The sequence below is a fragment of the Pleuronectes platessa genome, chromosome 4 (assembly GCF_947347685.1).
Source record: "Pleuronectes platessa chromosome 4, fPlePla1.1, whole genome shotgun sequence".
Taxonomy (NCBI): domain Eukaryota; kingdom Metazoa; phylum Chordata; class Actinopteri; order Pleuronectiformes; family Pleuronectidae; genus Pleuronectes; species Pleuronectes platessa.
The window spans coordinates 18,155,328-18,183,121 of NC_070629.1; the positions used below are offsets into that span (position 1 = coordinate 18,155,328).

At 41.5% G+C, this 27,794-nt stretch overlaps 1 protein-coding gene across 1 annotated transcript in view; it reads left to right on the forward strand.

Moving 5' to 3' along the window:
- The window catches only part of osbp2b (oxysterol binding protein 2b), a 41,221-nt gene that overhangs the window by 1,340 nt on the left and 12,087 nt on the right, over positions 1-27,794 (forward strand). The window contains exons 2-3 of the mRNA XM_053420859.1: positions 5,263-5,471; positions 24,729-24,979. Coding sequence (XP_053276834.1) covers positions 5,263-5,471; positions 24,729-24,979 — 460 coding nt within the window. The remainder of the gene's footprint in view (positions 1-5,262; positions 5,472-24,728; positions 24,980-27,794) is intronic.

The following is a 27,794-nucleotide window of genomic DNA, read 5'->3' on the forward strand; positions in this document are numbered from 1 at the left end:
CAAAGGTCATAAATAGAGCTTGGCTTTATTCATCAAAATAGTTTCAAATAGTTATTTTTACTCTAGTAGATCTTCTCTCATTGTCACTTTACTGTTTCATCAAAACCCTGCTAACGAGTGAATTAACTGTTTCATGGACCAGTAGAAGGATTTTCACTTGTGACCTTTTCACAGTTCATGGGGAGAAAATGAGCTCAACTCGTACCATTTACTTCTACCATTTACATAGCCAGATTAATTCACTAAAGAAGATTCTGAGACTCGGCTAAAAGCTGTTAAAAAGGTGGACCTTTGAGTTGTTATTGTTTTTCTCTTACAAGATTTGGATTATTTCCCTCTGGTTTCATTGCGTAGCTCATGCATGTTTAAACAGCTTGTTCACTGCCGCTTGACTGCTGTTGTCTACATTGAAATACTGTGCTCTGTCGCCTTCGAGGTCACACTGCCCTTGGTGCACATTTACTAATTTAAACTCACTTTAAACTTCCTGTTATGTTCCGACAGGTCCCTCTTGCCAGGAAAACCTATTAATAAATAGACGCAACAGTTGGACCTTTTTCACCGGAAGCAATTAATGATGGCTCAGCTCCTGAACCACCTGGAATATTAGTTGCGACAGTTGTTCACCCGGACTGACACAGTTTTTTTTTATTGCTCACAGCAGAATGAAGGTGCACACAAAACATCACTATTAGTCAACGCTGAGACACTGAAGTGAAAATGACTTCACAAAATGTCCTACAACCATCTCAATGTGTTAATGCAAAGTCTAAATGCTTAGAGTAATGAAAATAATGAATGTGACACTAAGCGGATCCCCCCAAGAAAATGTACTTCTCCGATGTCGTCCTTCTCGAGGTTAGAGGGCAAAAATTGATGATGACGCAGGAAGGCTCCTCTGCAGGCTCCTCTGCAGGGAGAATTTTTATCAGTATGAGGGTTTGAGTCTGTTCCCTTTGACTGCAAGGCAGAACTTTGACTTATGATGTTTCCCATTATCTTCGAAAGTCATACATGGAATTTTTGGATTGGATAGAGGACATATTTTACTGACTGTGTAAAACCACATCAGGAGCTCATCTCATCCCAGGGTTTACGCTGGGGCTTAAGAAGTAAAAAAAAAAGGTCTAAGATTTAATAATCTGAATTTTAGGCTTTAAAAAGTCTTGTATCTGTTAAAAATTATACTTCTGTTGAGCTTTGAATACACTTCTTTTAGAAAAATATTTTAATTGCATGCAGTGCACATTGGCAAACACCCCCATCAGCATTTATCTCAGTAGACTCAGCTTGTCTGTTGGAAAGAATACTGCCTCTGTCTGTAGTTTAAGAGATGATGTGGCTTTTGAGAGGTTAATTCTCTAATCTGCTACTTCACCTTATCTTCAAAGATGGTGTAGAAGTAAAAGTAATTCGGAGACTCTGATATTCCTTTGGATCTGTCACACTTGACATAAGTCTTAAATATCTGTTATTATGATCTTTAAAAGGTCTTGAATTTCATTTGTTGAAACCTGCAGGAACACTGCCACACTTTTTTAAAGCAGCCTGATTGTCAGAAGAGTGTTATTTGACACAGGGGTATGATAGCCAAGGCCCTCTACTCCTGCCAACACTACCGGTGAAAGGAAAGATGCCTGTTGCCTCTATACCCTCTATTAATAGTCCATTATGTTGTAAGGTGCCTGCTGTCCCTGAGGTAAAGGTAGCCCGGCGACACCTGAGCACAGAGGCAGTGAGGTGAACCCCCTCCATCCATGTCTTTCTGGCACAACACGCTGTCTGTCTGACTTTGCCTTGTCTGGCCGACTCTCTGCACTTCTATAGTAAACGAAGAAGAATGTAAAACCAGACAAATGTGACAATATGTTAATTAATGTATCTTCATGTGTGACAATCGATAATTTTGTAGCGTCTCAGATCGATACCTCCTTTGTACATTTTTACCACCGAAGAGGTTATTTGTTTTCTCCCCTGTCCATTGGTTTGATTTCCACGGAATCTGGTGGAAGGGTGCGGGTCGGGAAAGAGCCCATTACATTTTGGTCTGGATTGTTTGGCAGATCCAGGATTTCTTATTTTTATTCTTTCAACATTTTCACTGTTTTCACAGGAAATAACTCATGTACATTGATTAATGGGAATGATATCTAGGAGTTAGGGTTGTGTTTGTTTCAATAAAAGTTTAGTTTGCAATTGCTGCTGTGTTTGAAGTTGAGGTGCCGGCTCCCTTGAAAATTCTGTGTATGATATGATTCAATGGAATCAGCCCACAAGCAAACACCTACAGGACCAACTCTAACTTGCAGCTGGAAAAGGGCAATGGACTATAATCAATGCTTTGTGGCCAAACTCTCACACTCAGCGCCTTTGCCTGTTAAAATGTAATGAGTTTTATAGTGATTGAACATTGTACTTGTTATTGATCACTTCTGGTTCTGAAGCTGCAAGGAGGACTGTCTTTCATCCCATGTCAGCCCTATGTCTTTTATTTTTTGTTTAAATCACCTGAAGAGCTCCATTGTGCCGTTCCCATGCACCAGGACATGTGACAAGATCTTCCTCTGTCACCAAACGGCTCTCATGTCTAATTTCTTAATTGATTTTTCCTCCCAGTTTTAATGCTCTCAGCACTACTTGTTCACCTCTTAAATGCAGTAAAAAAAGGAAATGCAACTTTGCTGCTGGGAAGATTACAGGACATTAAAGCCTTGAGTGCTATTGGAGTTGCTGTATCAGTGAATCCGGCCTTGTCTTTCATAGTAGAATAGATCTGCCAGGTTTTCTGCAGCAGAGTAAGTCAATGGTATCAATTTAAGTGCTCAGTCAGTGGGGGGGTTTTCACAGTTCGTGTCCCTCTGGAACGTCAGGTTATGGTGTTACTGCCATCAGCTCCTGGGGGGGGGGGGGGGGCAGCTGCAGGGTAAAGCCTGGACCCTGTTAACTAGTCTGGCACGTCAGCAGAGTGACAGGGGCAAGAAATGTGAATGCTCTGATCTAATCTTGTTAATGGCCGCTTTGTCGGTCTTAGCACCAGGCTACTGTGTGTGTCTGTTGAGTATGTCCGTGTGGTCCAGTGTTTTTATGTGAAGGTGAGAGCAGCTGAGTGACGTTATAGAGAGCGGGGAGTCAGGCCCCGTTCTCACCCTCCCGTTGCCTCAGTCTTTGAGCAGGTCATGTCATGCTGTCCATGTTGCACAATCATTGCTTTGGTTTTCTTGTCTTATGTTTCCTTTTTGTCGTCAACTCTGTTTCTCCGGCCCTCTCCCTCTCTCTCCATGTCTTGTGATATTTCAGCTCCCAGCCACAGCCAAACCATATGTACACTCTCCTCCTCTAAGTGCCTATTTCCTCTGCCTGCCTGCCTTGTGTGTGTATGTGTCCTCATGCATGGCTGTCCGTTCTGTGTTATTCACTGTTTGTTGTTCTGTCATTACATGCTCCAGATCGGTGGATTTGTGTTTTATGAGGATATGTTCACAGGGGACTGACAGGTAAAAGCAGGGCCATTCTTTCCTGGCTCGGCGCAACACGCGCCCTCTCATGCCCTCTGCTGCTGCCCCCCCCCCCCTTCTCCTTCACCCCCCTCTCCTGCTAGAGCCTTAATGCCCCTATTGACCTTATCTCTCTTTGACAGCTTTTGTAATTTCTTTGACAGTTTAATATCGTGGCCGTTGCATGGCCTCGCCTCCCCGCAGGGCAGAAGCGATCCACATGGATCTCATCTCACTCATCAGCAGCACATTCAGTTTGTTGACCCAGTTACAGCCAGGACACCTCAGCTCAGCTCTGCTCGGCGGGGCTTCTTACTGGGCCGGACAGGATCTCTGAACACTTGCCTCACGGCTCTACATGGGCCCAGTGCGATCTCGTCTGCCCAGCCGATGTGCCTTGAGTGCAAGCAAAAGGTCCACTTAAGTGTTGTTCTGGACACCAAAACAAGACTCAACTTCAGCCAGTGTGAGGAAAGACACTGCTTGGCAGAGCTCATAAATATGCTCCTCAGTAAACAGGGTGGCACCCACCATGGCAGTGTCAACATAAACTGGAGCTGGTGTCGAGCTTAGTGCCACTTAGGGACAGCTGCATGTGGCAGTGAGGGCTAACTGAATGAATGAATGGAGTTTAGCATCCACATGATTGCATGGCTGCATGCTTCAAAGTGGTTGCTTCCAAGGTCATGAACTGGTGATGAGGATGTTAAATCTGAAGCAGCCACTACAGCACGTGTTTTTGTTGATTAATTGCTGCTAAAAATCAGCTGTCTGTGGCTAGACTGAAAACCTGCATACTCTCAGCACTCTGAAGGAAGTAATGGTCGATCCCTGCCCTGCGACTTAGCTTTTCTGACTGTGACTGAACATCAGACCTCCAGCTTTCCACCACAGAACTGTAATATAATCCTTCTCTTGGCTCTTCTTGATTTCAGTTGATCAAATAAGAAGCAGTAATGCTGTTCTCTCAAGAGCCTTTTTCTAAAACACGTCTGGTTGTAGACTGTCTGATCATCAAAGAATAAATTCCACTGTACTTATATTGTCAGTGGATACACATAAGTACATATTTGTTCAAGACCTACACAGTGCAAAATGCACGAACTGATTCAAAACTGTTTGAATGTGTTTGCTCTCTCTCTCTCTCTTTATTTATTTCTCTCTCTCTCTCTCTCTCTCTCTCTCTCTCTCTCTCTCTCTCTCCCTCATTTTTTACCACCTCTCACACTCTGTTCTCTCTTTGTTAAGGCTGTTATTCATTGTTTGGTTTTGTTCACTAAACAGCTCTGAGCCAGACAATGGCCTTGTTATTTAGACTACTGTGGCCCACTGAATGTGCAACAGTTGGTCTTAGTGGAGGCCATATAGAACACCCACAATTCTGGGCACCCACAACAGGGCAGGCGGGTCACACTGAGCAAATTAGTAGTTCAAACTATCCCATTTGTTTTACATTAGATATATCCAGGCTGTATGAATCAATACGCTTCAGATAAAGTCTGTGTTTAGTCAAAAGACACATGTACTTTCTCCCCTGCTTGGCTTTCAGGGAGACTGTGACATGACCATTGAGGAAGTCCTCTGTCCCTCCTTGCCTCCCTGCTTGTGCTTATGAGCCATAGGAATGTCAGCTGCATTATCCAACAAACACCTTGCTGAATTATGCTAGTAATTTACAATGATATTTTTATGAATAGACAGTTTTTATTGGATGGACACTGTGAGCAATGGTCTCTGTCTCTCTTTCTGCCTCGTATTTTGTTTGCAGGACGCAGGCGGAGATGGCCCATACGTGTCGCGGAACAATAAACTTGGCCACAGCGCACATCGACACAGAGGACGCCTGCAACATTGTCCTGAGCAGTGGCGGTCGCACGTACCACCTGAAGGCGAGCACAGAAGTGGAGCGGCAGAGATGGGTCACTGCGCTCGAGCTGGCCAAAGCTAAAGCCATCCGCATGATGAACGATCAGTCTGGTAAGGGCAGATGAAGCAAGGAAACTTTATGGAAAATATAAGCTGCATGAGATCCCTTTCATTTTACTTATTCAGTTCAAGCTGCAAGACCATCATGCAAATATTTGGGCACTGCTGCAAGATGTTGAAGATCATAATCTATCTTTAAATAAAGGCTCGGCTTAGTGTGTTTTCCTTCTGAACTGTATTGTGAGTGCAGCTATTAAGACAGTGAGAGATTATGATCCCTGTGTTGTGTGTGTGTGAAAGGTGTGGTCAGTGCTGATTCAACAAGTTCACCATACTTCTCAGTACAGGCAAACATTTGATTCTCCTCCAGCCACTGGGCTCCAGTGTCGCCCAGCATTTGATATTCAGCACAGCTCCGGCTTTCATGTTATTCAGATTCCAGTTCCAGCCAGGAGAGGGCAGCGCTGTCTGGTCAGTCCAGTTGGAGAAAGAGTATGCTAATGGTACCGTGAGAACTGAGCTTCTATTCATCCTTCCCCTAACAACATAACACTCTCCTGTCCAAGGGGGACTTATTCTTGTATGGTTGTATGAGGTGATGCTGGTCAAAGGCTGTGGGAAAAGCCTGGGAGAGCCGTTTTCTTCACGTTTCACTCTGGCTTTAACCCAAAGCCTCTCTGCCCCAGTCTTTTTGCAGGGATGAAGCACAGAGACCGAGACAGGCTAAATATTCCTCTGGCCACCATATGAACAGAAGATGACTAAATATAGACTGAGAGGGAATCTAGGATAATTTTGCCTTCACCTTTTCCAGTAAGTGGGAGAGGAATGCTGGTATATTTTTATTTTGAAAAGGTTAGACTATTGAGCTGCCAGCAGGATTGAAAGGGTTTTTGTGTGTGTGCCTGTGTGTGTGTGTGTGTTGTTGTATTTGTGCATATTTTCTGCAGCACAGTCTGTTGTCAGGTTCAGCTGCACTGATGCTCAGCTACAGCTCTTGTGTCACCACAATTGGATGTTTTGCACTATTTGATGTCTCTTACTAAAACATAGCTTTCTTTGTGTATTCAACTTATAATTTCCAGCACTTTAAATGTTGCCATATATGTTACATGAGAAGTAGTTTTGACATCTTAACTAAGTTTGCAGAAATTACAACATGATTGATTTTCAAATCAGATGCTATTAAGAAAAGGTATTAGGTAAAAGTTGGCTAGATTTTCCATTATAGGAGAACATAAATATCATATTAAAAAGATCCATATGTAAGTTTCGGTATAACCACGTTTTATCTTTCCATTAGAAATATACTATCTCAGTTACAGGTTTTGTATATTTGCATTCCTCAAACTTAATTTCCATTTGTATGTTTGCTCATTGCTGAGAAAAGTTTGCTTCCCCAGTCGCTCTGACCTTTAAATGTGTGATAAGCATGTTTGGATGAAAAATTGGTGCTTGTCCTTTTTGAATGAGGTCAAAGTATATCTGTATACCACAGTTCATATTAAACAGCTGACATTTGTTGTGGGTCTTTTGTCAGTAAACTTGAGACAGCAGAGGCTGTGATATTGTACATTTTGGATCATGTTGGATCCTACAATTCCCACATTGCACCTCAATAATATCTTTCCTTAGACCCTCACTTCCTCTTCATAAACTTTCTGTTATAGTATTTGAGTCTTAAGTAAGTCTGAAAGTCAGAACCTCTCAAACTGTTTCATGAATAGTCTAGTATTTACTGCATAATTACTTTAATTACCAGCCATAAGGTAGCCTTTAATTTTATGAAGCAGTAAATTCTTTGTTTAAGCTCTGAGTTAGTAAAACCTTTTTAGCTTAGTCTTGTATTTTCCTAACATTTCCTTTCACGGATTTGTGGGAGGAGGATTTAGGAGAATGTGAGAAAGGGACACAGTGTGAGTCTGTCTACAGAAAATCATATATCTGCTTATGCACCTGCCACTAAGGGCCCACTGGGGCTCTAATATGTCAGTGAATAGGTCACTGTGCTTATGAAAATTAAATTTATGGATAATTTTACCATCCGGCCCTTTCAGAGCGTCTCACTTTTATAGCACAGGACTCGACAAACAGTGACAGGGTGCTTCCATTCCGTAACCCTCCACTCATCTCTGTCAGTGGAACAAAGAGCATTGATTGATCTCCTCAGGAGAGCACTGTGCAAACTGTGGACCCATCATGTCTATCGATACTGTTCAAACTTATCACTTGTGACCTTATGTTGGTGCCATTTAAATTCAGAACACATTGCTATTTGTAGAGTCTTGACCTGTATTGTTTATCTATTGGAAAGATTAGGTTTTCTATGTTTGTATCTTAAATACAAATGTTTGCATATTTTATTTATTCTATCGGTCCAAATGTAATTTAGGATGACTGTTATCTGCCACAAAGAATCTTATAGAAACTCGGCTCAGAGGGATTTGTCTTCCACTCTGAGTCCTGCATGATCATTTTCATTGTTTATGGAAAAACCCAATAAAATCAATAATTAAACAAAAGAGGCAGAGGACAGACAAAGGAAGATACACGTACTACCTCCACAGCCATGAGATTCTTTCTGTGTACAACTGACCAGAGCCTTGAATCAATTTCTCATTAGTAGTGTTGTCACATCTGCAGCCTTTCTAAGCCCTCTCTTGTAAATTACCTGTTCTCACATGAGTGCATATTGTAGGCTCAGATTGGATTTGTGACAGTTCACTGAAGCTCTTTGTTGTAGTCTGATTCGTATCAAAACAGCAGGTGGCAGTGTTTCCCCTCACTTCAACATGACCTTTCTTCTGTGGTTGTGCCTTTTTTCCCCCTGTGCTTGTGAAAGTGTGATCATAGCCTGTTGAATTGCTTTTTTCAGTGGTGGCTTGAATTTGCAAACATGAGACGCTCTCCTGTTTGAATTTAACTCAAGTGAATATTTGCCTTAAAGGTGATTTCTTTTGGAAACTGTGCTGATTTAGTGGAAATTTGTGTGACAAATATGAGTAATTCATAGATACCGGAACCAATCATCCAATCAGTGGTTTGTATGGGTCGTGCTGAGTTCATGCAGATACAGCTGAGGCAGGCGGGAGAGTAACAGTGCCTGACCTTGATGTGCACAGTATGGAAGCTGGTGTTATCTTGAGTTCCTTGGACAATAGTGCATTAATCAGCATCCCCATTTGACAGTAAGTGAATCAGACACTGAGGGGGTAAGATTTTACCTGAAAATCTGGTCGATTATGTGAGTAAACTGGAAGTCACAGCTCAGTTATTATACATACTGTATATACAATCATCTCATTGTGTTATTCTTTTGTGCTATTGTTGTTCTGTATTTTTTAGACTTTTATTTTGACATCTTAGCTGCTGCTCCCTATTTGCATTAACAGGTATTGCTCTGTCCATGGTCCTGAAGCAGTAGGGATATATAAGAGGGAAGAGGATGACGTGGGAACAGATTGGGATTGCCTCCTTAAACACGCACAATTTGTTTGCACCCTTCATTCTGTCTCCCCATCCCTTAGTCCCGGCTGTCTCCATGTTTTTTTTCTCCTCCCTATGTTCACTCAGGCACTCGCTCTTCCTCTCTCTTCCAGGCTCCCTCTAACACTCACTCGCTCTCGGATGCTCCTACCCCCCTCCCTCTTTCTCCCTCTCTTTCCCCTTCTCTCTCGCAGTAAACCGTTTACTCCGCTTTTCTTCCGCCTGCGCTTTAGCTCTGACTGTACTGACCTTCTGCTTTGTCCAACTCTCCTCTTCTCTTCAACCGTTTTCTTTGGCTTCTAACATTGTCCTGTATAGTCTTTGGAAAAAAATAGAAGAAAGATAAGCTACAGTCTCCTTGTAAGTACAGGGCTTTTGTTCCAGTTGTGTTGTGCTCAGGATTGTGTGTGTGTGTTTGCATGCATACATTTGTACCTTGCTAAAATGATTCGATGCTGCTGTATATATATTTATTTTTTATCAGATATGTGTGTGTTGGCTTAGTAATAGTGGATAAAACAAGTGTATCTGTACTTTTAACGTTTCAGAGATGGTGTACATTTGACATTTGCCACTGAAACTGTTAGAGCTAATTGAAAAGAGACTTTTTTTACAATCAGCAGAAAATAGAAAACATTTGTTATGCATTTATTTAGTACTGTGGATATATATTTGTTTGCTCTTTGTTTGTATTGTGAGAGGGTGATTGGATCTTTCTGGGAAGGGCAGGGGACACTGACTGTAAGACAAGTTTATATTGCCTCTTCTAGTTATACTACACGTGTTTTGATGGCGATAAATTCAGGTATTGTGAACAGTATCTGTAGCTTCCTTTAAATCAATACATTCATGGCTCACAGTATTTTAGTAGTAAAAGTATTTCGGTGATTTACCAGTAAAGAGGAAAAAATTGCTCTTTAAAACAAAATCTGTATCACTCATAACCGTTTTGGAAAATATTCATGTCTACTCTGTAGAACCAAAAGCTGCATCTTAAAGTTTTTTTTTAACAAATGCAAGCAAGCATACTTTAATCATATTTATGCAGTTTTAATTCATAGCAACCATCTCTGAATTCATGAAAGGATTCTATGAAATGACAGATGGCTTGATTATCATCCTCATTAATTAGTTCTGCAGCGGCCGTGTATCAAATCAATTGTCCTTGTCTGTCTCGGATGTAAAAGCGTTTGCCGGCAGAGGTTGATTTGCTCGATAAGCTCGGTTCCCACTGACAAGTGAGATGGAGACAAAGCTATCAGGGTCAAATTCACTGTTTGTCACATATATATCCCACAGAGATCACAGATACTGAGGCTGCAGAAGTAATCAACATACATAAAATTTTCATTTGGATGCTCTTCAAAACCATGTGTTTCATGTGTGAATATAAAGGGAAAGAGTCTCTTTGCTGTGTCAGTGGATAGGATTTTACTGTACCTTCCATGAAATGCACGTCCTTGTTGACAATGTGCACATATCGATCTTGGAGTACTCTTATAATGCTGCAGAGGTGGTTTGAAAAGTTGCAATGAATATTTTGACCACAGCCACATTATTTCCTTTAAAAAAACCAGTCAAGGAATATAATGTTCCATATACCTTAACGTCTGCTGAAAATATAAGAGGGAAAGTATCTGAGCGTGGAAATGTTGATTAGATGACATTTTATTTGATTGTTACCTCTGCCAAGTATATTATATTTCCCCCCATGTCCGTTTATTTATTTGTTGGTTTATTAGTTTCTTTGTTCTTTGACATCTTTAAGGGGCTGCTATCTTTAAGTATGTGAATTTTGGTGCAGCTTGATTTGAAATGAATTGGGCCTTTGCTCTAGTGAGGCTGTTGCAGTTGTTGTTGTTTTTTTACCATAGAAGTAACGTGTGTGTGTGTGTGTGTGTGTGTGTGTGTGTGTGTGTGTGTGTGTGTGTGTGTGTGTGTGTGTGTGTGTGTGTGTGTGTGTGTGTGTGTGTGTGTGTGTGTGTGGTTGGGGAGTTTGTGTCAGACTTGGATGTTTTTGTGTTAGACCCTTGTTAACTCAGTCTAATGTATAATCTATAAATGATCACGACTCCAGTCAGTGTTATTGTTCGAACATGCTGTCTTTGTCCTACTAGGGTTTGTCTGCTGTGTGCAGCTCTGAGTGTTTACAGTAACCTGCTATATGCGGCGTGAAAGCTGAAGTCATTAATAACCTCACATTGTGTCCCAGTTGACGCGCACATTTTCTTCCTGTCACTTTTCTGCTTTATCAGCAGGGAGGAGAAGTCGAGAAATAGAGAGCGCAGATACAGGCAGGCTATTAAAATATGAATTTGTCGAACATTGTGCGAGGAGGTCAGCTAGGACAATAGTGGTTCATTTCTCAAGCTCAGTTATTAATTTTCCTCCTTTTTCATCCGCTTAGTGGGTTTCTGTGCTGTAACCCCTCTCTTTCTCGCCTGGTCAGGTGAAAGTGTTCGTGCCAACTTTGGGTCTTTTCTCCACAGTCAGCAAAGAGTGTTTACTCTCAGCTGCAATCTAACACTATGACTTTGATGTGATATTATTTTAATGTTGTTTAAAGGCCACCACTGTTGGAGGCCCAGGTCTCAGTTTATATTTTTCCAATGAAGGTCAAGTATATGAAACTTCATTACAGTGAACATGATCTTCACAACTTTACTGTATTGGTGCAATCTGTGGGACTGAGTGCCTTCATTTTTCATTTGCACCCATTTCAACAGAGTCGTCTGGTCTGTGGCTCTTTCACTTGTATGTCTACAATGGAAATGGATTCAATCAGCATTCACTCCTGGGTCAAATGACTCTGGAGTAGACGCAGGTTTTTGTCGGCTACGGCTCTAGTCGGCCGTGTTGGAATTTGACTCTAGAAAGGTGAAAGGCTAATTTGGCAAGACAGACAGTTGTTGGTGCATTTCTGACGTCAAACATGAAGCACCGGGGGAAAAAAAGAAAGAAAGGCAAACTCCTCTACTATGGCAGAGTAGAGGAGTTTGCAATGGGAAAGGTTAAAAAAAAAACTGCGTAAACCTGCTTATTTTGGTTTGAAGAAGTAAATATAGTGACAGTGATTATTAAAATATAAGAAAAGGGGGGAGGGTTCGAACAATATGTAACTGCTTTATTTAGGAGTTATTTGTTTTTCCTTGTGTTTCAGTCGTTTTAACATTAGTCTTTGCTTATATCGTGGTTGGTAACAGTCTGCATTAGGTGGCGTCTGTCATAGGTTTGGAAAAGACTGTACTTGTGGTCTTTATGGCTGCTGGCATATAAAACATTTTTCAGAGATGCATGGTTTGTCAGGCATTATATTGCCGTGAAGTCTTTCTATCTGTGAGTTGATCTTTTTGTTCTGTGCAGTAGATTGTCAGTTCAAATAGAGTATCTTCATTTCCATATGAATGAGAAAATATATTTTTTAACTACCGTTACTTCTACATGCTTCAAAGCATGTGCAGCTATAGACTCTTCAAACGTCGAAACTGTCAAGGGGACCAATGCATTTCTATATTAAGACTCCACTAGAGTAGCTATGCATGATTCGCAGTTAGAAAAAAATCATCCTCTCACCAGTGTGGAGGTTCTGAAAGCAAACCGGGGCTAAAATCTGGAAAGGCAGCTTCTCAAATCCATCGGTACTTGTTTGAGCCCACATTAATAAACACAGCCATTCCCCTATAAAAACACATATCATTGAGGTAATTACGAATCCATCTTTATCGGCTGCCTTGTAAAGATTCTACCTGAGCTTGAAACTGTCAGTATTTGTCAGTAATGACTTAGGGAAGGTTGTGCGAATGTTATGCTTCACCAGCGCAGTTTGAGGCAGGAAGCAGTAACTCTGAACTCTTACATTTGTGGTTAATGAACACTCTTCCACTTCCTTTTGGATAAGTGGGTTATTATCACCACAGAAGGGGTCCATTAAGATTCCTCATTTTCAGCTTGTGTTTCACTGCAGTCGATGTTTGTCTTTCTGCTTCTTCCATGGAAAAAAGCAGTGTCTTGCATATTGAGGTCTTTTGACATGGATCATTAACATGTATATGGCTATTGCTGCAGGAAATGACACGGCCTACTCATTTAACTGGTCCCAGAGTTAGAACGTGAGTGTTGACCTGAAAGCTGAGTGGTTACAACACATACCACATGGACACAAACGCCATGAGCAGGGAAGCCTCGGTTCAGTTCCTCGCTGGCATGACCATTTACTGCATATCCTATCCCTCCTCTTTTTTTCTTCTTTTTTGTATTTTATTATAACTTTTTTCCTAACCCTACCCCAAACTCTAAACTTTGTCAGGGTGGATTCATAGCCCCAACTTTTGCTGGACGTTTTATTTAGATTCATATTGTATTCCTCTTTGTTTTTGTCTTAAATTCTTAATTCTCTCATCTCTTCTCTCAACACTTTTTATTTCACTAAATTTGTCTACACTTGTTTTTTTCAATCAATTCACTGACAAAATGTCAGTCTTTCACTGAGCTTTTCTTAAGCTGGCTGTATCTCATGGAGTTGAAGGACTGTTTAAATAATATAGAAATACCTAAAGAAAATATTATAGAGATGACAAAATTAACAGTGGTATGACACAAAGCCTGGTGTTTTCTACCTCTCTCTTTGTATGGTACCTCCTACTGCAGTGAAGAAGGTCAAGTATATGAAATTAATTGAAGTTTCATGCTTCATTCCCTCCTCGAACATGCCCCAGGGCATTTAGACAGTGTTATTTATTAAATGTTCCACAATCTGTCCCTGTCAGCACTTCTCTAACCTGGCATACAATCCACAGAGACCCTCCTCTGGTACCCGCCTTTGTTTTCTTAAATACAGAATCACTGCGATATGTACTGTATATGTTTATATATATATATATATATATATATATATATATATATATATATATATATATATGTGTGTGTTTGTGTATTTTATCCATGCTATGACCCATGAAAGAAGGAAATAGTGTTGCATAATGAAACACTAATAAACAGTTGGTGCTTTTTAAATACACACTGAAGATTGTGTGAAGGCCACTGACATCACATTATTAGATTATTTAAACATATCTGTATAGTTTATGCAGACTATGTTTAGATAGCAAAATGTTTTATTATATTAATTAAAAAAAGAGCACCCTAATTCGCCACGTTAAAGGAAGGGGATAACAATTCTTCTTCTGTGCCTCAGCCCTCCTCAAGATTTCATGGAATCAGAAATCCTGTTGACAGACAGCAACTTATCCTGGGTAATTAACTGCCCTGCATCAGAGGAAACCAGACTTTTATGTGTTAAACAAAAATAACAGTAATTTATCATTTTCATAAAGGTTAGCTCTGATTCATAATGAGGAAAGCAGTGTAGTGTCATACTGTAAATCCCAATGTGATAATGAAACTGGATGATGTATATATTGAATAATTTTTCCAGTATGACCTAGATGCCGTAGCGTCATTGCTGAAAGGAGGAGCATGGCTTCAGGTTGCCAGGGTCACCTTGAGAGTACAGTGTGGTACATTCTGATATGTACTTTGGCAGTCATTTTGAAATGAGAAAAGTGAGGCAGTGAGGCTTGTTATTGTTGCCCAGGGCTGATACAGCTTTAGGTGTGTGGTACAGTGACCCTGACCTCACTGTACAGGGGGTGGGATCTGAAATGACGTCAGAGTCTGGTGATCAGAGTTGACAGAGGAAGGATACATCAATCAGTGTGAAAGGAAACAAAAAATAAACGACCTTTCGCCCTTTGTGAAGTGCCACCACTCTGAGTTAAGATCTAATAAATAAATGTGAAATCTTATCATCCCTCATGTGGTGTCATTTCTGAGGAGACATACTCAATCTCTGCCATTTAACCTTCATGAAATATTTGACTTTTGCCATCCAGCGATGAAAGAATCCGATGCGAGGTAAAAAGGTGGAATCGGTGCATTTGGGTGCAGCCAGCAGTCAGTTGTGTGGATGACTGCTGGCTGCTGAGTCCTGTGTCTTTTCCGCTTCGCTTACTCACTTCCTCTCTCTCCAATCTGCACTGCACTGAGAGAAGCATGTGGCAGAGAATTGTAAATGTGCCGAGCTCTGTGAATGTGTGAATGCCTTGTGTGTGTGTGTGTGTGTGTGTGTGTTAGGGGAGCACTGCAGGAGAGGAGATGAAGATGCACCTGCAGTGCTCCCAACATCACTGCATGTATGTGCTGTAAGTATATGTGTGAGTATGCATGTCTGTGTGTGCACGCTGCATTGCTGAGTGGAGAAAGTCGCTGCCTCAGCCCCCCCCTCGCCGGGATGATGTAGCGGCCCAGGGGCAGCGTTGTGTCTCAGGGAGCGTGGAGTGGGATCTGGCCCACAGAGAGTGGGATGAAGGGCCGGAGCTGCTGGTACCCAGGGACGGTGCGCTCCCTCTGCAACTCGGGCTGCCTGAGTAAACTCAACCAGGGTCAGTACCACCATGGCGAAAGCTACAGCACAGTAGCACGGAGCTGTCACACTCCTGTCCATCTGCCATGACAAAAACTCCCTCATCATGCCATCTCCTCCTAATCCTGCGTCTGAGAGGTAGCTGTCATTCCTCCATCCATCTCTCTCCCTGTGGCGTCTGTCATCTTTCGCTGTGGATGCTCACATTTCTGCAGCCTCCTTTAGCGATGCAGTGCCAGCGTCTCTCCTCTCCTGCGCTCTTCACTGCATGCAATCACCTTCCCTCTTTTCCGTCGGTCTCCTGTGCACTTCTCACCTAGACTCCTTTCCCCTCTCGCTGTCCTGTGCGCCTGCTCCACTTTACATTTGCATATGGATGAGTCAGAGCCTGCCAGACCTACGTGTTCAGTTGGCATCATGCGTCTGTGTATGCAGATTATGTGTGGAGAGCTTATTGCACTATTAAAAACTGTAGAGTGAGGTCAGCTGTATATCCCAGGGTCCTAGAACCTGTCTTAGTGAGGACAGGACAAGTTTAATTTGTTCATAAAATGGAGCGGTGAGGACGGAAAGGACTACAGGTTAATAGGATTTTTACATGTTCTCTCACGATAGCGGCCTGCATAATATGTAGTTCAGATGATAAAGGATTTTGCACAGACAAAAAGTCTATATTCCATTACTGCTTGTGGCAGGTTAATGGCGTCGAAAACAGTGTACTTGTTGTTTTCTGTATATTATAATGCCACCATGAGAGGAACAATGAAAAGTGTGTTTGTGTTTTCCCATCCCTGTCTCTGTGCATCCTGTTCTATTTCCCACCTCTCTCACGTCATCTATCACTTTGTTGCCTGTGGCAGACTTGGACAATGTTGAGTTGAGCAGCTGTGCTCTGAAGCCCCGAGCTCCCACTCTCCTCACGCTGCTGTTTGCTCGGTGAAATGAGTTTGGCAAAGGTATTATAGGAAATGTTGCTTTTAGCTTGTTCAGAGCCGGCTCCTGAAATATGAATGTTGGGATGTGTGGAAAATACTTCAACCCAAATCATCACAACTTCTATCCAATAAGCAAACGCCTGAAATCTGGTTCCCTTATCATAAAAGCAATAATGAGAAAGTTATGGATAACATATTATATATACTTATGAAAAAGACTAGTTCTAACTAGAGCAGAGTTCAATAACAATAGTTAAATGATGTATAAACCACTTGAACTCAGTAAACTGGGGATTCACTGTTTCAACTATATACTCCTGAAATATTAAGATGTCCCCACTGTAGTTATGAATTTGCAGTCTTTGATAGTCAGTGGCATAAGCAGTGGGATAATGAGATGTGGTCAGTTCCCAGTAGAAAACGCTTGGTATAGGCTGCCATGATGATCAGAAGTACTTTGGTTTGTTGGCATGTGGAACCTCTTCTAAAGCTGCACCACCACGTGAGATTCTACATCACCTTGAAAATCATCTCTCACTGAACTCTGAGTCTCTGCTCTGAGATGGTTTCCGGAGAAGAATAGAGTAGAAGCAGTTGACAATATTCTCTTATCTCTACTTGGTTATAAATGCAAATATCCCCTGAAAATATTGCATTCGTTTTTAAGAGGGGTCAGAGTGCAGGATCAGCCCCTGGAGCTCCTGCAGAGCGCTCGACATGTTTCAATTTTCAAATATTAATGCACATAACTTAATAAGTACTTTAGAGACACCTCCACAGCTCTGAGGTGCAGTAACCTCAGCTCGGTCGCCTTCATGGCTCATTGTCTTGCGGAGCTGGCACCTGGACAATTAGCCCAATGGATTTCAATCTGGCTGTGTTCTGAGGTTACTAACTCATGGATTAGGGTCTTGCTAAAGCTTTCTTCTTTATCAGGTTCAAGTTTGTTGAGTTTGAAAAGGCAATACAGATAAAATATTACTCTAATTTCATGTTTTAGTTATGTTATTGGGATTATTGAGATCAAGAAAGTATAGGGCTGTAGTCTCCATGTGGCTTGGTCAATTGGTTGGTTGATACTTTGATCCCTTGGTGTTTTGAAATCATCTGGATGCCTGGAACTCACCCTGGGAGATTCAAGGTATTTATTATTGTGCATGTTGCTGTTGATTCTCGAGAATGCAATGTGTTTGAATCGAGCACGGAATTTGCAGACTGTAACCGAAAGTGAAATCATCATAAAGATAAGCAATCTCATATCGTCAATACATAGAATGGCTATTTTTGTGGAAATGACAAACACAAATTAAATCAAAAACTGGTATCATGAACAACCAAGAGAACATGTTATTAATAACACTGCATCTCAAACATGTGTCGCTGAACATTTATCATACCATGCCTACCATATTTGTTTGTTGTATGCATGTGTCACTTTTTAGAATTGTGACACTCAGGCAGATTCTAAGTCTGGAAATGTTGCATATATGTTGTGGAATTGCACCTTATGTGTGAGACCAGTCTGTCAGTAGCATAAATATTATTATATTCACGTTTTCGCTCTATATGAACCACAACAGGCTCCTTTAGCAGAGCCTCCACTTCACAGCCTGAACAGATGTTGCATGTAAAAGATAAATGTATGCATGTCAGCAGGCATTTATTGCATGCTTACCAGCCTAGTGTAAGTATGTTTTAATTAAACTGTATATACTGATATTATACTGAATATAGTGCACATTAGACAATGGAGAGATAACTGCAGACTGTTTTAGATACACTGATACTGTCTTCACACTTCTTCACACAATACTTATTGAAATCCTGTCCCAGTGACCAGACTTGTTTGTACATGAGCTCAGTCTGTTCTCTGAGGTTGTCAGATGATTTATGACCTCAGCCTTCAGACTGCAGGAGTTATGCACTAAGCAAGAGCCATTTTCCTTTCACAGGTTTGATGCATCAGTTGGGAGTTTATAAAATTGTGCTCAGCATATAGCAGAATATAAATCTGCAGTTTAGTAGACAGCCTGCTGATCGTTATTCTCTCTTTGTCTATCCAAGCACATTATACAATGTTTCCGTGTTAAAAGCCATCGCTCAGTTGCTGCAGTTTACTGTTAATCTTTCCTTTTGTTGTTTGCTGCTTACCGAGGGCGCTCGATTCGAAACACTGCCGGAGCTGTGCTGCAGAGCTTTGGGGACAGTGATGAGTTTCACTGCACAGCTCCTCATTTACTTGTGTGGAGTGGAGCGCCTTGTAACTGGGTTTAACCGGCTGTCTCCTGTGTTTGTCTCCTCGTGATGCATCTCAGGGGAGGTATGGAGCCCGTTAGCAATTACTGGCCTGGATTACACTCATGTTCCTTTGGGACACACCTAGCTGGTCCAGGCTTCTTTCTCTGATAAACTTCTCATATATTCCCCTTCTCTTGCACAATACCAAAACAGTGAGCTATTGTGCGTTAAGGCAGGCTCATTGTAATCGATATGTTGTAATCATGTCTCTTAGGTTTTCATTTGGTTACAGAGAAAAGATAAAATGGTATATGCATCTGTTTTATTGCTTTAGCTCTGATAATATGTATTCCAGTAAATTAACATAGAGCAGAGACATAATAAATAGAAATTAGGTTGTAAATCATAAAAAGATTTAACAACACTCATTGAACTGCCTCACAGCTGCTGACATATGAATTTGCTTCACAGTTTACAGCCCCATGTTGACTCTGACCTTTAAAAGTTACTGTAATGATATTAGAAATTAAGTAACCTGTCTGCTGAAAACTCTTCTGATAGTGTTTTCATATCTTAGCCTTTTACTGTGTTTAAATAACATCTTTCATCCAGAGGGTAGGTACATTTTTCCCTTGTGCCCGGCTGCCGGGTATGCACGTCTCTCTCTACCACAGGGTGACGTCTTGTCAGCCAGAGGCCCGGCTCCCCCTGATCTGACAGCCTGTCCTCAGGGACAAGCAAAGAGACGAGCCCTGACAGTGGGATAGCAGGGTACTGCTTTCCCAATTACAGTCTCCCACTGCCTATTTCCCTGCTGTCTCCGTCCTTTACTCACTCTTTACTGCTCAACACTGAGATGGACAATAAGGAAGGAGAGAAGCTATGAACATGCTGTGGATGAAGTGTTTATGTATTGAGAATATGTAGTGATTCGATGAGCTGCAACCTCAAAGCCTGTATCTCTGTTTGCCTCGAACACAGTTGTGTATTTGTTGCAAATGTTATCATCTCGGGAGGAGAGTGCAGTAGAGACACGGCAGGAGCTGAAAACACACTTGCATCTGTGTCGATGCAGAGTGTTCTTCAAATGTAGGGGATGGGGGGAGGTAATACAGCCTTGAGGCATGACTTGGGTGTTAATGGGCTCCTGGCCTTGCCTCGTGATGTTGACTTTGCTACGAAAAGCCATTCATCCACATCTGCTGTGGGTTTGGGTTGTGAGGGGGCGATCTAGGCAGTGACACTGATGCAGATGCCATGAAACGGTTATTTATCATCACAGTGTGAAATCCACCTTCATCCACATTTTATTGAAGGTCTGAGGGATATACCGTTGACAGAACGTGTTTGGATCTTGTGAGGGGTTTTCACCTCCACTATTCAAACTTGTTGGGGAGTCCTTGACACTTTGTCGATGTCGTATGGATCTGTCTCCGTGAATTGAAATATCAGAGCAGGAAGGCCGTTTATGACATACTTGCCTTGGACATACTCGGAGTGAACAAAGTGTCCTGGTGTCTCCCTGAAATTTCAGATCGTCTATACAGGAGAATCCATCAGCAAAATCCATACTCTGAGGTTATGGAAAGAGAATAGCCGGATCAGTCACATTAATTGGTTCTAATCATAGACTCTATATAGAGACAGCCAAAGCATGGCTGGCTGCAACAAATGAATCCTGCCTCTGCTATGTTAGTGGCTGGGCCATGGATTAGACTAAAAGTGCATGTTAAATGTATTTTTATTTATCTAATTTCAGTGTAATTTTAGGTAGATCTTATCACACAGATGAATTCAGGTCACATGCTTATTATTTTGGTAAGTTTGAATTAGTTATTTGGTGCCAAAAAATTGAGGACAAAGGTCATGATGGACAGCTGAGATGCGTGATTGGTCAAGGGACCATACTAATGTGGCTCCACTCATCTATACTACGCAGAATCTGAATTCTAAATGTGCAAGATGGCGGCATGCCTATCCAGGATTTTTTGGCTAGTGTCCATGTAAATTTGTATATACAGATTCTTGTTTTAATGTTGTGTTTAATCGGAGTAAGATTTACAGACAATGTGCTGTATGCAGAGTCTTTTCTTGACAAATATATCTCAGAACATGTGACAGTTTATTTTTAAGTGGCAGTGCTCAGAGCCGCTGAACTCATTGGCAGAATGAGGGTGAATAATATGAGGCATCCTTCACCTCAGTACTGCAAATGTCTCCACTGAGTCATTTATTTAAATTTACCTTCAAATGTCCCAGCTGCACGTGTCATTTAACACTGGTAAAAAATCATCAGCTTGAGCCTAAGCACTGGTATTTAAAAAGTGTGTGTGCCGTCTCTCTCTCTGGTGCTTTTTCCTCACAGCACCTCTGCATGTCCCAGCACCACCCAGTGTCCCTTTAACACGATGCACTACATGTTATCTAAATATTATCCAGTCCCCACTCTGTAATTTCACTCTCCAAAGTAGACGCCATGCATAGCACTGGGGTCAAGATTACAGTAACTCAGTCAGTGGTGACTTTGCCATTTAGTAAACTTGGTCTCCTATGAGACGAAACATCTGATGTTTCAGTTTGATTTCCCTGACAGGGGTTACTGTGGGTCAGTCTCCACTGTTCCCTTGTTAGTTTTTTCTTTTGCTCCGAATTCATAATTAACACGGTTTTCTCAAAGAGACTTGAGGGCAGGATGTGTTATTTCATATATTCTGCCGTTGTCTTTGCTCTCCACTCGACCCTGAAGTCCATGAAAGACCTACTGTAACGTTAACAGATAACTGTCTCCCATTTCCACCATGGTAGTTCAAGAGCCAGTTCTGAGCCAGTGCCTAATCTCAAACCAGTTTAGTGTTTCAACAGCTAAAGATACAGTAACTGGTTTGACTGGAACCAACACTATGGTGGTCTAGAAGAAAGATCCGCTTATGTTCAGGTCTGGCTGTGAGATTATCATGACCAATGAGACCAACGAGACCAACCAAAACGGTGTGATCACCATTAAAAAAATAAAACAGAGCTCTTGTTGTGTGCAGTCTGCAAAGAAGATTGAATGTTTTTAACTAAGTTTGCCAAAGTGAAAAAAAGTGACAGACCTGCTATCTGAAGAGAAAGCAACTTGCAGGTTTCTGGCATTTTGGATTAAATATACACTAATTAGTTTTTTGTCTGATCCATAAACTGTAAACATTGACTAGACCTTGAGGGAACTTATTACTATGGTACATTCCACCACTGTGGTCTGGCTTTGAATACTGGAACTAATTGGCTCCATCTGACAAGCACAGACAATATTTAAAAAAAATTATAATTGGCCATATCCGCAGCTGCATGCTCAAATTAGATAAAACGTTTCAAAAAACAAAAAGAATCTCCACTTTTCTCTTACTGTAAATTGCTGACATATTTTGGTGACCTTTTTTTTGTTTGGGGGCATCAACTTAAAATTCATTCAATCGAATGTGGCATATTGTTGCCTTGTGGGAGGAAGCTCAAAACCTCCCAACATGCCAACTAACTTATCTGTCATACTTTGCCAATTTAAGGCTTATTCCATTAGCGGCTCTCTCTGAACTCACTCTTTAGTTTCCTCCCTCACCTCTTTAACTCTCTTCCAGCTGCTGGTCTCATGACACACACTAAATTTTTCTGTCTTTACGTCGTCAGCGGTTTCACCTCCTCTACCTTTCCCTCTCCGTACAGAATTAATTGAAACTCAGTGTATTCTGAGTCTTTCCCTAATGGTGGCTGGTATTAGGTGCTGAGTGGTGTAGTTTTCTGATCTATAGGTTTTTTTAAGCTCCGCAGTTAGGCTGCTGGGTTGACCCTTGCTTGGACGGTTTTGTTTTTGCCTCTTCTAATAGTCAGACACGTGCATTTTCTCGGAAAGCCTGTTCAACATGTTCACACGGTACCTGGCAGGATAGAGCTCAGTGGCCTCTGTTCGTGTGTGTGTATGCTGCTGCTGCTTCCTGGCTGAACTGTGGTTACCTTTGGGGGAAATGAATGACCAGGAATGCAAATATGGTGAGAGGTTGTTTTCTTTCTTCCCTTCTCTCCCCTTCTTTTTGCTCACCTTTCCTGGGTCCCCTTATCTAAATTAACTCCATCATCAATGACTGTGATGTTGAAGTACAGTAATGTATTTTGCTTTCATACATGTACGCATATCAACTCTGACACAAAGTTCTGCTGCTGAGACTACGCACCGAGTCTTGCAACGTCTGTGCTGCAAACGTATTCCACCAGCTTTGGAACTTAAGGATAAGTCCTGTGTGAATGTGTGTGTGTGCAGCTTGTTTCTCAGTGGCTCTGGACCTACCTCTAAGTTTGACCTCAGTATATTGCTGTTACATGATGTATTCCAAGCTCTACCAGCATCCCCAGGCGGATATGTCAATGTTATACTTGCATGGTGTAAATAGGCTTGACAGAGGTGATAGTCTCTTCCACTGTAAGGTCACAGCCAGCTGCCATGTTCTTAGTGGGAAGTGTTGCTACGGAGCTGCCTCTCACCACGATTGTGACAATGTCTTCCATTGGCTACATAACACATGTTTTCACTTTGACAGAGCATGATCCTAATGCTTCAGAGTACAAGACAGAAAACAGCACTTTCTAGACATTCAAGCTTCAGACGGTCAACATTGGTAGATTGAAGGTTTTGGACATTTTCAATGTTTTCCAAGGGAATAATCTCGATAAAAACAATCAGGCATGGTCGGGGGACTAATAATTATGAATTGGTTTGATGCAGCTTGATTGCATTTATGGCAACTGTTGGGCTTTGACAGAGGCCACTATAGTTAAAATAGAAACACAAATGCTGATATTTGGGGAAGTTCAGATTTGTTACACTGGTGTGCAAGTATGTGGTTGTTTGAGCATGTGTTAAGATATAAAATGATATAAGAGTAATGTTTTCCTCCTAGAAAGTTTGTGTATCCCCCTAAGTTCAGAAAATGAGTAGTTCTGCTTTATTTTTTGGCAGTTCATGGACCTAGGTCTTTCCCTCTCTATATTTCTGTCCTTCTGTGTGTCACTGGTTTACGCGTGTGCATTTGCGTGCATGCTTGTGCGTGTGTAATCTAGAGCTGACGCTGCAACACTGTTCTCGTGTGTTCTGTCAACCTTGAGTAACCTCTGCTTAGTGCAGTGGTTCTCGCACTGGGAGGCGGGCCCTCCTGGGGAGAGGGGCATAGAGCCCCCGTGTGTGTGTGTGGGGGGGGGGCACAGATGACCATTCAGCAAAGTATAGTGAATGAATCATTAATGCAGGGAAAATAAATGAATGAGAGTTTGCCTGATGTTATTATGCAGACTCTAATTTAACTAGTCTCTCGCTTTTATTAGATAGATAACTATTGTGTGTGTGTGTGTGTGTGTGTGTGTGTGTGTGTGTGTGTGTGAGGGTAACTTTTTAGGGCTTTTGAAGGAGATCTTGCCTGAAAAAGTCTGAGAAAATACTGTAAGTACGACATCATACAGAAAGACAGCTGCTACTGCAAATGCTCAGAGGAATTGGATGAGCCGCCTGAATCCAAACGTCCTCACACCGCTCACATTTGTGTTTGATGAGCTTTCAAGGATTTTTGCATTCAAAGTGTGGTTGCTGTGTCACTGCTGGTGTGGGTATATTGATGTGTGTCAAAGAAGCCATCTGTAAAATTTGAATTTAAAAGCTGTTGTATTAACAATAACTTCATCATTTGAATTCATCGCTGTTAAATGGTTTGTTGTCATGGCGACTAAAGAGTTTCTCTTTATCTTTTTTTGGAGTCTTTTCATCCTTTAATTAACACATTAGAGAAACGCAAAACACTGTGGCTTCCCATCGTTGTCAGGTTCAAGATATAATATGTAGCATTTCTTCATTAAAATGTCTACAACAACTAGACCCATGTCATATATTTTGTTGACTTGTGTACAGTTCATTTGCCCGTCTCTGCAATAACTTCCAGGGCAAACGACGTATAAAAAACAGTGCTAATCAGTTAGACAGCCGCTAATTTTTTCCTTCGACTGTTTGTATGAGTCACTCATAATTGATCATGATTATTCATTGCAGTTTGCTACGTTAATTGTCAGTGGAGGTAACTGAGATTTCTGCTCTAAAAAAGCAAGGTGTGTTCAAGTATTTTGTGATTCCGCAGCCATGCACTTAAGTTTGTCCCCATAATCCTCTCCTTTTAAAGACCATTTGTGTGACCTTTGACCTCTTACTTCCAGATGACTCAGGAGACGAGGAACCCACTTCCCAATCAGACCGCAGCGAGATTCAGGGAACACTGAAGATACTCGTCAGCAAGCTCGATGACCTCAGCACGTGTAATGACCTGATCGCAAAGCATGGCGCGGCCCTGCAGCGATCCCTGAGTGAACTCGAGGGGCTGAAGGTCCCTGTGGAGGGAGGGGAGAAGATCAAGGCAGTCAACGAGCGAGCCACACTCTTCCGAATCACTTCCAATGCTATGATCAATGTAAGTAGCTGGTATAGACCAGGGTGTGAGACACATCAGCAGTGAGCAGAGAGTAAAATGTATTCTGCATGGTGTTCCATGATTAATATGACAGGAATGTCAGACATCTATAATGTCCCGGTTACGGAGTGATGAGCGATGAGGTCACTTCAAACTGTGGTATGTTGAAGCAGAGCCACTGAGCTGCAGGCTTAAAGAAGCAGTTTCACACCAGATCCTTTTAAACCTTACTGTCTATAATGTCTACAACTGTAGAGGTGACGGTGGTTCCCGGTGCTTGCATCTCATTATTGTTATTGTTTGGTCGAGTCACTTTCTCATCAACATTTAACAAACCGAACAACCCACAGGACCAGGTTTTTGGTTTCAACCACATCGAATGCTTCGGCTCTGAGTACAAGCATCCTAATATGAAATCCTCTAGTGTATCTGGCCCCATTCCATCCTCCTCAATGGTAAATACCATGGGCTTTGCAGTATTTCAGTAGTGGATGAGAGTTCACGGAGGGTTGAGGTCCTGCAGCAGTGATACGAGATATGATAGTGGGTGTGGGGGTACAGGAATAGCCCCTGCTCCCCCCCCACCTCCTCTCAAACCCTTGACCCTCCCTGCTTGGTGAGGAATGTCAGAGCCTTCCAACAGTCAAACAGAGACACAGACCTGCTCTGCCTAAAACCAGACAAGGTTTGTGTTCCTTCTTGCTTTTGTCGTTGACTTTAAACAGTTGATAGCTTTGTGTATTCTTGAGTGCAGATTACCTTTTTTGCCGAAAGTGCATGCGATTATTTTTTCTTTTGCTTGTCAGGTTGATAGGTGTAGAGCAGCACTGGCCATGTTTAGCCACTATCAAAACAGGTTCTTTGCTCTATAATATAAATTGCATTGTTATGGGTTATTACATGTAGGGCTGGGAGAGGAGGTGTTGGAGGAAGAAAGAGGTCATAATGGCAACTGCATGCTCTCAGCCTGAGGAGAAGGTTGCTATCGTTCATTTAGTGGTGATGTAACTTCTCACGAGAATCCAAGCGCTTGCTCGGTTGTATCTGCATGCACATTTATTTGATTCAGCCACTCTGCATACTTTTACAGCAGACATCCATAGCTGCCACCTCTTACTGACTTACATGTCCACTCCTGGAGTCCCACTAACCCCCCCCGACCGGACATCACATGCAGTCTGAGTTTGTGCCGGAGAGTCAGCACAAAAAAAGTGGAACTGTCATAGTTTTTCAAGTGGGTGTTGAGTTTCATATCATGATTATGTCTGAGGAAGTTGACGGCTATGTCACGTGCACAGCAAACATTTAAACTAATGATCAGACACTGGAGTTTAGACCCCCCATCAAAGACAGCTGAAGGTAAGGGCTTGACCGGAGACATCTTCTGTGTTAGAGATTTCTTTCTCGTGTCTTAAACAAAATGCAGGTTCATTGGAGTTTTCTGCTCCAAAAACACCCAAAGCTATAGAAATATTTCTTTGATAAAGGGTAAGGAATTAATATTCTAAGTTCATTATGCTAAATTCCAACTTGACTTAACTTTAAATAATTTGGATAACTCAAATCCTCTGCTCCAGTAAGTATCATCAGATAAATTGATTCATTTTTTCATTTTGTATTTTTTATATTTGCTAAACTAGTCCATTAGTTTAATCTTTTTTTTTATTTGATGAGGCTTTGCCTTAAAATATTTACCTTACAGATGATTTTGAGATAGTTAGTTTTCATTTTAATGGTGTAAAAGATGAAAGATGTTCTCTTTGCTATACTTTCCCACTGAATCCCAAGCAAATTTATCAAGGTTTCATATATTAACTACTACTATCAATAAAGTAAAATAATAAATCGTAGCTATCATGAAATAGTTCAATGAATTAGACATTTCTTTTTCGAATTAAAGCATTCATTTAATAAGCTTCGTAAGATAAAATATTTATAAAACATTTATTATTTATCATAGCGTAATTTGGGGAAATTGCTTTCAAATTACACCATTTAGTGTGGGTGTGTGTGTGAGGACTTTCTTCAGCCGACAGATAGATATCCTGTTTCCTGATGTTACCTCAGCCTTATTTCTCTTCCTTGCTGCCTGCAGATGCTGTCGTACTTCCTGACTGCTCTCTCAACAGGGAACAGAGATTATTTGAGTTGTGCGACACTTGTATCCCTCCAGCTCCCCATCTGCAGTCACAGCTTTATCTAGCTGTGTTAGCTCCAGTTAGCTTGAACTAACACTGAACAGCCCCTCTGGCTCTGGGACCAAAGAGATAATTGCAGCTGATACTGAGTGGACACTATGTAATCATGTGCTGTTCCCACACATTTTTATTCCCAAAATACTCGATAGTAATGATTATTTAAAAAAAAAACTCCCCTGGAAGTCCACTTGTTAACAGTTCAGTGGCTGTACCATGACACTTCCGTCATGCATGGAGTCATCTATGTTATTTAGGTTCATTGACCTTTGAGTTGACACTTGATACACCCACGTATATGTTTGATCTGAAGTAACCTCGTCTCCGCAGCAAAACCAAAGCAGCAACAATGATGCCCCCTCTTGACTCCGATATAATCTGCAATGTAATCAGCTCATTGCTCACTGTTGTGTTCTGTGTTTTCACTTTGCTCGGAGGAAACGTTTGTCACTGCAGGGAGACCCAGTCAATGTGCCCCAGAAAGCTAATTAATATAATGATGATTGTGTTGAAAGATTTGATTAAGAGCCTTGATTACAATGATTGACAAAGATATATTTAAACCTTTCTACCCCTATGACCCCTCTCTAGTTGTCAGCTGTCTGCAAAAGTTACATCTT